The 14,380-nt window shown below is 34.6% G+C and overlaps 1 protein-coding gene across 1 annotated transcript; it reads left to right on the top strand.

Annotated features, from left to right (window-relative positions):
• Positions 1 to 1,412: 1,412 nt before the first annotated feature.
• LOC136806525 (protein Wnt-3a-like) lies at positions 1,413 to 9,697 on the top strand. The gene is made up of 5 exons (XM_067063113.1): positions 1,413 to 1,802; positions 4,187 to 4,428; positions 7,676 to 7,953; positions 8,261 to 8,359; positions 8,747 to 9,697. The coding sequence occupies exons 1-5, from the start codon at positions 1,732 to 1,734 to the stop codon at positions 9,131 to 9,133; spliced, it is 1,077 nt and encodes a 358-aa protein (XP_066919214.1). The 5' UTR covers positions 1,413 to 1,731; the 3' UTR covers positions 9,134 to 9,697.
• The last annotated feature ends 4,683 nt before the right edge of the window (positions 9,698 to 14,380 follow it).

Here is a 14,380-nt window from a genome sequence, read left to right as displayed (position 1 = left end):
TTTACCCTTTGCTTTTCTAGATCCTGATTGACTAAGGACAACGTTAAATCAACATTTTTACCGTCCTCATATTTCGCGGTTCAAAACTACTGGTTGTCCCAAATCGTTTCAGTCCCTCTGTCAACCTCAAGAGTATAGACAAGCTAATCAAAACTTTTCAAATCAAAATCGCTGTAAAATTTTTTCACATCGAATTATTGCCGGATTTTGAAAGTATTTGAAACAAATTGTATTAGCCGGGAAGTGTCACGTTGAAGTTGAAATTCTCATCCGCGGAAGTATTAGGCTAGTTTTAAAAACGGTTATTGAAAGAGTGGTGCAATTTTTCACTCGAAAAATCATTATGAAAAAACGGATTCTTATGAACTTCGTAAGCTTTGTGAATGAATTTGAGAAATGTTAGTCTATAAAGCGAGACCAATCTAATTTGTTGTTCTACGGGCGCAACCGACCCAGCATTTGCTGAAACGAAATTTACACTTAAAAAAAAGTTGAAAAGAATCGAGAATCATTTTTTCTATGCAAGATTTTATTACAAACTCCATCAAAGATGAATGATGAATTTTCGACCAAGATTATCTGAAAGTATTACTTATAGCCTAATTACCTTCCTTGGTTAATGAAAATCTTTTTTTTTAACCGACCGACCGACCGACCGACTCATATTTTGCTAACGATCTGCCCGTAGAACAACAAATTAAATTGGACTCGCCTAATGGCCCGAACAAGGAAAGAAATATGCCCTGTGTATTATTCATAACAAATGACGTAATCTTTTATACGTACACACCCAAAATATGTAACCGTGTTTTTTTGTACAAATTTCAAGTTTCAAGAAATTAGGAACCACCCTTATGTATTTTTTTGTCTGATTTCTAGACAGGGAGGAATCGAGCAAAGTGGTTTTAAATCTAATGGAATTTCTCGTGTTGTATCTGTGTGACAATTTTTTCAATTTTTTTTAAATGAGAATAATGAATAATAAAAAGCTGTGTACTTTTTTGAAAATCTGGCGAAATGAAATTTTTTAATAAGTTGAAGTCACTATGTGAATTCAACAAGTTCTTTGACCCATCAACGCCGCCTTTAATTGGGCCAATTAACGCCAGGTCTCAGGGGTCAGTCATCAAACAAGAATCGATAATCAGCCAAAACATTTAATAATAATAATAAAACAATGTTATTATTAAAAAGAGAAAACAAAAACATCAAAGAAATATGCCGACAAAATTAAAATAAATAGAATTGAACGCCTTGGGAATACCAATAAATAACTTTCGTATTAGAAATTTGTTGAGCGGAGTGTTGTGTTAGGTATTTTTGCTTTTGTAAGCAATAAAAAAACTGCATACTTTTTTATTGTCTTTCTTATTCTTATTATTGTTCTTTTTATTTCTTTTCTTTGTAGAGAAGTGACACAGAGAAAAGTTACAAAAATTAAAGAATCTCTCATTCCGGCTTGAGTCGTGAGTGAGTGAATTTACATAGCCGTTCAGTTTTGGTATATACCTACACAAAGATTTGTTTTATTTTTTTGGGCTTGTAAAGGACTTTGATGGTGTGAATATATAAAAGTAAAGGTCAAGCAAACATTATCGTATAATTTTGAAATGGTTTTTATATGTTGATGTGGAGTACAATTTGAAAAATATTTCTTCGTTGAAAAGTTTCAATAAACGAGAAGAATTTGTTGTGAATAAAATACAGACTTACTGAACTTACAGAATTAAAATGGCTCGACACTGGTGTGTTTTGGTCTGCTTTTTATTACTGATGAAAAATGTCAACCCAATGATTTGGATGTAAGTATGAAATTTATCAACTTTACTTTAGCTTGTTGAAAAAAATCCCAAGGTAAAAACTAAAAATAAGGCTAAGCCACAGATATCTGTAAAGCCCAAAGGGCTAGATAAGCAACTTTAAGCTTTCTCCAGCAAAAAAAAGTGAAGCAAAAATTTGACTTTTTAAATTTCGTGCCGATGGATAGGATCTAGCATTTTAATTGTTTTCGGAGCGCGAGATCAAAACAAGTAGGTGGCAAACGCTATTTCACATCTCTCAAACCGGTGAAATTGCATATTTTAGTCAGGTAGGAAATCCTTCCAAACCTAGGCTTCACTGTCTCTTTTTTCTCGTCAAATTTCGTAATTTGACCGCAAATTGACGGAAAAAAGAGCTAGAGTAAACATCAAACGAAAATAGTAGTGCCATCTCCTAAAGGAGTATCAAGTGCTTTCACAAAAGGTGCACACGCGAAACAAGCGCGAAATCATCGGGAAAATGTTTCAGCTAAAAACACCGCCAGCTACGGTGTAATAAAAGGGTAAGTGGCGCTAAATTTACTGACCGCTGTTGTTGTGCACTAAGATTCCACTGACTTTTTCGGTATTTGTCCGCTATTTTTTCCGGGATAGCCAGCATGAAATTGGAATGGTTTTTTCTAAAGGTATGGGAAATAAAATCTTGTGCTAACTTTCAAAACTCCCGAACTTTCCGAAGCTCATTTTTCAACTACCTGGGGTCTTTGTCTCTTTCCGCCAGAAAAGTGGCGCTGGAATATTATAATGCGGAAAGTGAAATCTTATACGCAAAACGACGGTAGGAAGCAATTTGACATCCCTTGTGTATTGACCATTTTTTCTCCCGGGAGGTGTAACCTAGACATGTTTGGGTTTACAGTTTATGTAGTGTCGCCCTTTAGGGTGCCTTTTTGGAATCTGGAACTCCATGTAAAAAAGGCAAAATAGGCTCAATTCATTCAAGAGTAAACTAAAAACATTACATAATTTTTCAGATTTGAATTAAAAATATCAAAAAATAATTAGTATCATTTTGGTCTGATATAGATGGTCACAAATTATGATTCCAATTAGCGCAAATTACAAATTTTCCTTTGATCTTTTTGGAAAGTAAAATATTCACACTTGTAGTGTGAAGCTCATTAGACGTCGGAAACTTCAAAGGAAAAGTGTAAAATAATTGATGTAGACTTGATTATAATCTTGTAACAAAGCACAAAATTCTTATTTTGATTTACTAAAATAATTTTAAACCAAATAAAGTTTTATTTTAAACCAGTTCTTAATTTGCGTTTCATTATAAAAGACAAAGGAAAACAAAAGAAATTTCAATTATCAATCCATTTCATTTTGTTACTTTTGTAAAAGATATTTGTTGAGAAAAATGTTCAATTTCAAAAAAATAAAAGTACAATAAAAGTAAGACTCGATTTTCAAGAAAATGAAGAAGAATTTTTGATTTATTACTTACGAAATTGAAAACTGATACTCCACATACATGCGGCATAAAAACTAACGCACATGTTGCTTCATAAGGCTTAGATGTGATCTTCGCTTCGTGATTTATCTTTCATTTCCGGAATATGTCAATCAAAGCCATTAAAGTATGACATATTTACCATTCGATACAAACAAACACTCCCATCCATATATGTATATGACATCTTCTAGGGAAGATGCGAATGGCCAATTTTACATGCATGGGATTTTTCGGGGGTGAAAATGAAATTTACAAAAGATGATGATAATCATACAAAAGTTTGGAAAACACCATCCCAGGGAAATACCTATTTTACACGCACATAGTTGTCTCGTTCAAATCACACCCTTGATTCACAATCACACATATGTAAAAAAAATACGTTTTTACAGACCAAAATGCAAGAACCTGTGTAAAAGAGCAGTATTTTACACTGCAAAAATAAAAAAAACCCATGCATGGAAATGTGCAATTTCACACCCCGAACTTAAAAAAACCACATAAGGGAAATCACATTAATACATGCATGCCCATGCATGTGACTGTCTTAGTTTTACTTAGCTGAAAATGGCCATTTCCCGCGCGAAAATGGCTTTTACACACGCGTGGATTTTAAAGATCTTTTCCTGATGAGACGGAGGTATCATAAAACTAAATTTATAAAATCAATACACGTTTTTTTATAAGAACATCTAAAATTTCTGAAGCCTTCGGGTGTTCTTAACTTTTTAAGTTTTAAGCCTTAAAAAGTTCTTAAAATGTTCTTATTTTCCCCATTTTTTGAGTATTTTTGCCCATTTTCCTAAGAAATCGGTTGTTTTTGAGTCTCTAAAGCCTTAACATTTTGGCCATGTTCTTATATAGTTTGTTCTTATAAAAAACGTGTACATCTGTTTTTATCTTTCAGGCATTTGGGAACACAAACAAGCACAATATCTTCAAAAAGTATCGCAAAGAACTTTTGTAACACGTTAAACCTACACCCATTCCAACGGACAGTATGCAATAATTTTACAGACCTGATCCCAAGTGTAGCAGAAGGTATTCGATTAAGTATAGAAGAATGTCAGGAACAATTTCAAACGAGAAAATGGAACTGCAGTATCATGGCAGGTGGAAACTCCATTTTTGGTCCCATGTTACAAAAAGGTAGAAAATTTGTTTTTTTTTCGAGATATTTTCCAATTCAAATTCATTAAGTTTTATGTAGTTTTTATACAAATTTTTGTGCCAGAGTCTGGTCTGGCCACTCAGATCCTGAACTGTACATAGTAATTCAAACGCGATTATTGCAATTTTGGTCGAACAAAGAATTTAGCCCGAAAGTTTTGAGGTACTTGGATGAAAAATCTCTTTAATCTTTTGTCGATATGCTGAAAAAATATTTCTTTGGGAGTTGAGGGTGATGAGAAAAAACATGAATTTTACTACTACGTTCACAAGCGATAAGCCGCTATTAAGATCCCATTAAGAAGAATTATAAATATTTTATACAATGTGATAATACCTCTAAGCTTAAAATGACAAATTTTTTAAAAGGCTGCCAATTCTTAAAAAATTTGGAAGGTTCGACAGCACAAAGTTAAAGTCCTAAATATATAACGATACTGGAAAAAGAAAATCAGAGCGGGCGGGGTTGAACAGTTTGGAAGCTCTATCAAAAAAAGTTTAAAATTTGCATTCATTCAAAATGGTAGCCCAAGTAACGGTGAACGTTAAGTTTTCACAGAAGATTAAAAAAGTTTATTAGATGACGGAGCTGTTTAAAGACGATACCAAGCTGATCTAAGACTATCCAATTATCGGATGATCTGAGTTAATTGGAACTTAATATTTCCCATGAGAAAATGACATTTGATATCACCAAACAGCAGCAGATGCTAAGGAGGCTCTTAACTCAACGACGTTAGCGCATGCGCGACTTCTTCGAAATCCTTACGTCACGTGAGATTAGATTCGTCAAAATGTCAAACGAAGAAATGTTTGTATGTGTGACGGCGTCAATATGTAATGCCTACGTTCTTTGATTCTAGTTAACTTGAGCCCTAGTTTTATATACCAAAATTTAAGTTAAGTTTTCTTCTATATACAATCAAATAAGAATCAACAAAGAAGCTTTATCCGAAAGCCCCAGGGGCATGGCCAACCGGGCCCTGTGTATACTTTTTTGGCTCACCCGGCAGTATAATATACACCTTGCCGAGTGACACGAGCCGGAATGTATTACGATCCCCGTCTTTTAAGAAGTAAACATTACTTGAATATTTCTACATAAGTTCTAATAAAAAGCGCATTTTCTTAATGCCAATTAGCAAAGGAAGCAAGATATTAAAATAGTTTTTTAAGGAAAAAAGACTTTTTTTTGAAGGAAATTTATTAAGAAATTGCTAGATGGATTAAGAAAATGAAATGCTTCCGGATTTAAACTGTAGACTACCTGTGAATAAAGTTTGTATGTTACCGTTGATAAAGTTAGCAGAAAAATAACCGAGAGTGCTATAATGATATGGAATGTTTAATCCGTTTTGATTTTAAGTTAGAAATATGGTTTTTATAAGAACTTTAAATGATATTAAAACCAAGCACATTAATGCCTCGAGATTGTAATGCATATGAAATATTACCAGGCTCAATAAGTAGACACAGAAATAACTGTATTAATTTACTGGGTAAATTTTCATAATAAAATTATCTAGGAAATTTAGAATCAAACATAATTTCTTATGAATCGATATGTGTCGAAATCACATTTTCTTAATTTGAGTTTCTTAAAAATTGATTGATGGATTGATATGATGCTGTAGCACAGCTTGGTATCATATCGGCTTATCACCCATTGTACAGGCCGTCTCAGGTCTCGCCGCTAACCTTTATAAGTATTACCTACTATTATCTATCTGTACGAAACCATAATAAAAGTTTTGACTAAACCACACGTGCCGCCGACTAACAAATGCCATCTTAGAACATCAGCATTTTAAAAACATTGGAAATAAGTTATGTGTCATGTTCGAAAATGCCTTTAAAAATGTAAGCTCTTTCAAAATAACCCTTTTTGAAATATGATATCATAAATAAGAGGTAGGTCAAAATTCAGAAACACTACAATTTAAAACTCGGATTATTGCTTTTCCAAGATACTTTGTGATATTTTCGCTTCAAAATAATTTGACTCACAAATATTGGAAAATTAGATAAAAATGTGGCGACACACATTCGTCGGGATAAGATTTGTCGAAAAAAATCATCACTCCTCGACGGATTTTACGTTTTAAATTACGTCTATCTTTTAGTTTGACGTCAACAATTAATGACATTAGAGAGACAATAGAATCATCAATCAAGAAATGTTCAATCAATTGCTATCAATCCTTATCTCATTAATACCTGACTACAGATCTTCTCTATTCCAGTCCTAACATATATATATCGAAGAAAAATATATCGAGGTAGATACCTTGTCGGCCATTTTTACGCCGGCCCTCATCGGCCGAAATTGAGAAAAAAAGTTTGGCGCAATAAGGGCCACTGTAAAAGGGGCCGGCGCTAAATTAGGACTGGTGTCAAAAAGCTGACAAGGCACTAAATAATTGCATAGCAAGATTTCTAACCTGACGATAAATACGTTCTACCAAGTGTAGAAGGATTTTGGTCTGCGCTTTCAAAAACAGTTAAGAGTCTTGACCTATAATAGGGGAGTGGTCCTGAGTTATGTCTTTTTGACAGAAAATCTCAAAATGGGCTTTTTCATTTTGAGAATTTTCATTAAAAATATCTTTCACGTCAAAGTCAGCTATCATAAGGTAAAATTGATGACTTTCATACATGGATATGACCTAATTAACAAGTTTCTGGGAAAAAGCGGACACAAAAAATGTATGCGGTAACATCAGTCAAGTTGTTAAGTTGTACTTATAATAGTTCTGTGAATTACTCAATTCAAAAAGAGCTGGGTAGAGTGAGAGATATGCGTAAATAACCACGACAAATGTTCGGTAATTTTCTAGGAGATGATTATTTTACGTATTTCTATTTATTGATTACTTCACTCTCTTATGGTGCGCTCAAAACAATTTATAAAGAATTCCTTTCAAAATTGACGAAATACCGCTTACAGCTTAAATTATGTGGACTTTAACCTTGAACCTTCATAAAAACTGTTTACTATAAAAATTTCCTTACAAACACCTTGAAAAACAAAGATCTAAATTATTCTTTGTTAAAAGAAACCAGAGGAAAAAAATTCATACGCCCATTTGCAAAGCTTCGTTTCCGCCCGACTTTATTTGTCTCACAACACCTACAAACACCCCGAAAATTTTTCATGTTGGTAAAATTGATGAAAAGCAATTGGTTGAATATAGTTTTAATCTATTTTTTCCTTTATTTCCTTTAGCGAGTCGAGAATCTGCTTTCATCAGTGGAATCACAGCAGCGGGTGTTGCTTTCTCCGTCACAGAGGCGTGTGCAGAAGGGCGTTCATTACATTGTCGTTGCGATAACAGTATAAGAGGTCAAACAGAAGAAGGTTGGAAATGGGGTGGATGTAACCGCCCGATCTCGTACGGCATTTGGTTTTCACAATTATTCATTGATATGGTGGAGATAAAAGTCAAGAAAAGAAGAGATCCAAGACGAGCAATGAATCTACATAATAATAGAGCTGGGCGTGAGGTAAGACCGGGCGTTAATTTGTTTGCTTTTTAAGGGGTCATGACAATTAACAAAACAAATATGTATAATCTCATGAAACACATCCTTAGAAATATAAAAAGACACAGTCCTTCTCTATGACTATAGGGTACTTATTTCTCGGGGAAAAATCCCTAAAATCTTGATGGTGGAGCATCATTTTAAAGACAATTTCTTTTTTCTTCAGGTGGAAGGTTTGGGAAACTTAGATAACTTTTACTATTGCTTTTAACATGTTCAGAGAGTCTTTTTGTTAAAATTTTATAAAATTTGTGGTGTTTTTTTTCAGATTATACGCCACAACTTATGGACAAAATGCAAATGTCATGGAATGTCAGGGAATTGTAATTTAAAAACATGTTGGCTCGCTCAACCAGGATTTCAACAGGTAAGCAAGACAAAAGACAATTACTTTTTCACAAACAATCGGACTCCCATTTTTCTAACTTTCTACTTAGAATTTCGGAATTTTCGATCATCCTTTCCGCATTAGCGCCAATGATTTTAAAGAGGGGTTGGTTGAATGACGTCGAATATGATTACGTTGAAACGATTCCAGATCGATGGAATTTGACATCATTTGTGACCCTAGTAAACTCAAATGCAAAACCGGCTGTAGCACTAGCGTTAATTGAAAGAATAAGACATTTCGTGAAATTTTGTCAGATTCAGTAATGTTTTTTTGTAATCCAATCTAATTTTTTGATAAACCAGTACATGTGTTTATCATGGCTCTCTGTAATTCTAAAATGCTTCCTGTCTTCTATATTCTCAGCTTGGTAAAATGTTAAAAGATCGTTATGATTCCGCACATGAGATGGATTTCGAATTCAAAATCAAGAAAAACGGTAAAAAGAGATTCAAGAAATTAATACCACGATACAAAGAATATTTACCACCATCAACATTAGACTTTGTTTATTATGAAGAATCACCTAATTATTGTGAAAATAATAACAGTTTGGGTATTATCGGTACCCGCGGCCGCGAGTGTAATATAACGTCCGCCGGAGTTGACGGTTGCGATCAGATGTGTTGCAGGCGTGGATTCAATGTAAAAATTGTACAAGAAACTAAAGCATGTGACTGTAAATTTATATGGTGTTGTCATGTCAAATGTAAGAAATGTACAGAAGCAGTACCTAGGTACACGTGTAAGTGAGCACGTGACTTGAACCTAGTCCCCTCATATAGAGTGTGTGGTTTTATGTTGGACCTACTAGTCACGTGACTGTCGAAACCGATAAAAAAGAGAGAGAAAAATGTTCTAGATGGTGGAATTTTTTATTGTATGTGTTTGTATGTGAAAACATCGGTATCTATGACAATGGCCTCAACAATGAAAATATGCAAATAGAAGAACAAAAAAGAACGGGAAAAATTAGCGTAAGAGAGAGAAATATCTACGCGGATAAAATGAAAAAATCGATGCAACTGCTGAAGTTATGTGTGTACAAAGTTTCTTCTAACAAGAAGTAAGATTTTTCTTGGTATACTGAAATCTGTAAAAAAACTGATATAGAAGAAAACAAAACTTAAAAAAGCTTACAAGAGAACATCTTTGATAAAATAGACTTATGAAAAATAATGCTGACATCAACTAAAATTGTCTAACCACTACGGTATGTTTGTTTATGTTCTTTTTTTAATGATCTTTAATCATAAATCCTTTGTAAGTCTTTATAGTACAACTTTTTAGTTTTATTACCCCCGTGACCCTAACTTTCAATTTTCTATCCATCCACATCTTCCTACCCTGTTCGCGTTTAAGCCATAAATGTTAAATTTTTTTCAGATAAAAAAAACTGCCATTTTTGAGTTCACCCTCTTATAACAAAGCATATCCACCAACCTTTAACCTGACCCTACCTCCCTCCTCAGACCAGGCTTTATCCTTTGACCCACACCCCCTTATATCCCCCTCTGACCATTTGATCTTTCTTTGTCCCCTATCCTCTCCCTTCTTTATCCCAGGAATTTTCTATAATTACAAAATGGAAGTCTTAATCTTCTAGTGAAGCTACTACATAATACCTAGTTAAAACCTTTCCTGAAGCGTGAGATTTTCTACGTCTTCATGTGGAAAGTTTCAAGTTTCCCAAGCTTCCAGACTAGACAGAACTAGGCCAACCAAACTACCAGATTTTAGTCTATTGTAACTGGGTTCAACCCGCATTAAATGTAATCGAGTGTGTTGAGCTTTTACTTTTGAAGATGAGAATTTTATAATTCTTTGCTTAAACGTGTGGATAAGTGTTTATACCCAATAAGTTTTATGCAATATTTTTGTTTGGACTTAATTTTTTTTCAACATGTAGTTATAGGTTTTATTATTTTAACAAGGAGATGTAGAAAGTTTTATTATTTATAAATATTCATTTATTATCATTATTTTTTGTGACCATGTGATCACATGATTATGACCCCGCCCTGAAAAAAAACCTTTTATTTTTTTGAAAATTTATTATTTAGTATATACTGTAGAAAATTGAAGTTAACAATAATTATTATTTAAAAACAGAAAGATTGGTCCAATAATTTAGTACTTTGCGAACCCTTTGAATTCATGATTTGCACCATTGCAATGTCTTCCACCGACCCAACAGCTGATTTGCTGAATGTGATCTAATGAATGATTTTAAGTCACTTACAACCAGTCAGCTGTTGGGTCCGTGATGTAATGTCAAAAGACATTGTAATATGGTGCATATCATGAATAGAGACTTTAAGCTCTGATACCTGGATAGAAGAAGCTCGAAAAGAGCCTTAGTCTTGAAAAAATGTTTCCCGGTGATGTAATCTTGTAAGAAATCTAGAGGTTGAAATTGAATTGAAATTAAAATCAAACTAGAGGTTAAATAAAAATGGTATGGTTTTAAGGCTTCCTGGATCACGAGTTCTTTGGGTTTAAGATCAGTGATTTTTGCTGAGTGAGCATATATTATGATACTTTAGTCAGTAAAATTTTAAATACGAGTTTGTCAATTTAATCCAATGAAAGACATTCATACTATGTTGACCTGAGATCAGATTGTGATTGTTTTCTGCTCACTACGGCGGCAGAAGCTCCAATGAAATGATAGCGACTTTATATATTTGCACTTTTGAGGACGGTAGAGTGACTGAAGCGATTCGGAAAAACCCACAATTCTGACACGCCATTAATCGAGGACGGTAAAAGTGAGGATTAACCGTCGTCCTCAGTCAGTCAGGATCTATACAAATCAAAACCTAACCGTTCCCGTCGCAGAGAAATGCATAAATATAAACTTGATATTCACTATCGACACCGGAGCTTCTCAGCGCCATAATAGCTTCACTTCCAACCTCGCAAACTCAACGCCAACTAAGGCACCCGAAATTCAACTTCGCAAATATAAATCATCATGAGCATGGCTTTTCCATCGTCACCCAAGTCCAACACCTGGACCTGGAAATGGAGTATACAAATGATATGACAAAGTTTACGGTGATGTACAGTGATACGAGCACAATGTAGAGGTAGACCTTGGAAATAACGGACTGAAAATTATCAATAGCAAAACAAAAAGGTTCACAATAAGTTGACACCAACAGGAACTCGATTTCTAAACGACGGCATGTGCCGCCAAAAAATTCCTTTCAAAATCGGACCTTTACAGTGCAGAACTTGAGCAGTGAAGAAGTACCCTTACAGTGCATCCTTACCGAAAGTTTCTGACCCTTCCAGTGCAGTTTCATTTCATATCTTATTTTAGTGAAGCCACCTAAAAGTTAGCCTGAGATGTCGACACAATGTGCAAAACAAATCAAAATTGGTGTGAATCAAAACTGTAAAGATACATTAGATTTTGCAATTCAGCAGCCCCCGAACACATCCTTACAGCTAAAAGAAGACACTTGTAAGTGCACTCTATCAATAGTACACCATTACAGTGCATTTCAAGGGTCTCGAAAAACCTACCCTTAAGGGCAGCACATGCAGGCACAATAAACTTTTGGGCAGGGACGCAGAAAATATCTGCAAAGACAATAAAAATGAATGGTTTAATATGATAAATTGTATCACGATACAATCCAGCACTATTAGCCGTTCTTCAGCACTTTTCGACATCTCGCCGCGCGTACCCTTTTGGTCGCGCATCGCGTGCACGTATGTCTAACTTCCTTCACTCATCTTTCTTCGTATATTTTGCTTATTCTTAGGTTATGTAAGTTACAATTTAAAGAGATTCGATTCGACTGCGGATTTTCTTTTCTGGGTTTAGGAGACACGAGGACCTCTACACGTTTTTTTATAAAAACATCCAAAATATTTGAAGCCTTCGGATGTTCTTAACTTTTTCAGTGTCAAGCCTAAAAACGTTCTTAACATCACCATTTAAAGTATTTTATTATATTATTAACAGCATTTCTGATCATTTCCCTAAGAAATATGGCGTTTTTGAGTCCACAAAGCCTTAAAATGTTGTTAACTTGTTCTTAATATTTTGGCTATGGAAGCCTTATGTTCTTATATAGTTTGTTCTTATAAAAATTTACCTTTTTTATAAGGTAAATAGGTACGTAATTAGGCCACTGAAATTGAGAATAAAGGATATAACTGACGACAGACCGACCCAACCCCCGGAGATCACCTCATCCCCAAAATATGACAATAAGCAAGCAAATGCATATCGAACTATGCCATCTACGGTTTCATTAAAAATGATATGATTTACATACGTTGAAACTCTAGATTAGATCTTTATTCGTGGTTTCAGACATTAAAAGACAGTAATGAAAGTATAACAAAACAAAAACCCTCTCAATCATTTTGTTTTGCGTCTGTCATTTTTGAGTTGATGTAAATGTCGTGTTTTGTTCGTGAAGTTACAATTTTAGAAAAAAGTTTGAGACTGTTAAAAATCTATCTTATGAAATAAAGTTAAGAGGAAATTCGTATAATTTGAGGACAGTTACAGAAGTAGTAAAACAACAAACTGTTACAGATTAAGTAGTTTTATGTTGCTTCTTGGCTTCAAATTATTCTTTAATTTTTTTTTAGAGACTCCTGTCTCTGTAACTCGTTTAGACCTTTTTAGCCAGTGGGAATAAACCGAAAGCGCTAAATGTCGAACGAGATGTCGAATGGGAGGGGATTTTGAATTCTATTGTTCTCCAAGCTCAATTATCTCCGGTGGATTTTAACTGGGGACTTTAAAAACTTTTTCAATGGGATGAAATTTCAGATGATCTTGTCAGATGTCACCAGGGAGAGGACGGCTAACTTGGTAATTCTTGCGAAGGTGACGCAGTCCCGCTGGATCTGTGATAAAGGAGTGTTTCCAGAGAACGATCCACTACACGCTTTTTTTTATAAGAATACACTTTATAAGAATGTCCATGATAAAAAATGGCCAAAAAATTAAGAATATGCTAAGAATATCACCATCATGGAATTTTGCTACTCAAGCAAAGAATGCCATTTTTAAGGGTCAAACTGGAGTTTCTACAAGGTTTTTGATGATTCGGTTGGTCGTTGAATCTTGAGACAAAGGATTTTATTGCTTTTTCTAAAGAACGCGTCATCTCTATTATTTCAAATAACCAATTATTGAAGTATCTAAAAATCCAGCTCATCCCATTTTTAAAGCATTTTCAATTATAAATTGTCAATTACCCCTAATTAAGGCTCACTCCTTTCACAAAAATGCCATCTTATGCTTGAGACGTATGTACTAAATGTTAAATCTTGTCTGAATTAGGACCCTGACCTAAGGATATGCTGTAAGAATATTTTATGAAGATTTTCCCAAACAAAGTTAAGAATATCCATGATGAAATGGATTTACACCATTCTTATAAAAAAGCGTGTATTTTGAAACACTCCTTTTGGAATTTCACTCATCCTTGACTCAATGACCTTGAAAAGCTTGTCCAATTTATTAACTCTCCCCTATTTTTTACCAGGGCTCCCTGCCTCCTGACAACACCTGAATCTTTATCCCCGTCTCACTAACCAATGAAACCTTTTTCGCTATACCTCTGCCTCATCCCAGAACACACTACCTAGTTTATGTATATGTGTTTTTTTTCTGAGACGGAGACGGTAAGGTTGTAATTTGTCTCTACATCCTGACTGACTGAGGACGAGAAGGTAAATCAGCACTTTTATTGTCCTCGATTTTGCGGGTCAAAGCTGCGGGTTATTCTAAATCGCTTCAGACACTTTACCGTCCTCAGCAGCATGGCTCGCACCCCCCTTGCCGCCTGAGCTGGGGGAGCTACACCTAAATTTTGCCATATAAGAGGTGGGAGCTCCTTTTTTTTCCCGACAGGCGGGGGGAGCTCTATCTTGGGGGGGGGGGTCTGCATTAGTTTATGTAACTCTGGGGGCTAAATAACACTTCCTAAATATTTATTTTTACTGTTGGTTTTTAATTTCTCT

Source organism: Clytia hemisphaerica, unplaced genomic scaffold, assembly GCF_902728285.1.
Source record: "Clytia hemisphaerica strain Z4C2 unplaced genomic scaffold, Clytia hemisphaerica genome assembly, whole genome shotgun sequence".
Classification (NCBI taxonomy): domain Eukaryota; kingdom Metazoa; phylum Cnidaria; class Hydrozoa; order Leptothecata; family Clytiidae; genus Clytia; species Clytia hemisphaerica.
Note: the sequence above shows the minus strand (reverse complement) of the source record. Positions and strands in the feature narration are given on the sequence as shown.

Excerpts from the sequence above, each read along its gene's own strand:
- LOC136806525 (XM_067063113.1), top strand. The coding sequence starts at position 1,732 with ATGGCTCGACACTGGTGTGTTTTGGTCTGCTTTTTATTACTGATGAAA. Across the intron at positions 1,803-4,186 it reads GTCAACCCAATGATTTGGAT|GCATTTGGGAACACAAACAA; the intron begins GTAAGTATGAAA and ends TTTATCTTTCAG. Across the intron at positions 7,954-8,260 it reads ATAATAGAGCTGGGCGTGAG|ATTATACGCCACAACTTATG; the intron begins GTAAGACCGGGC and ends GTTTTTTTTCAG.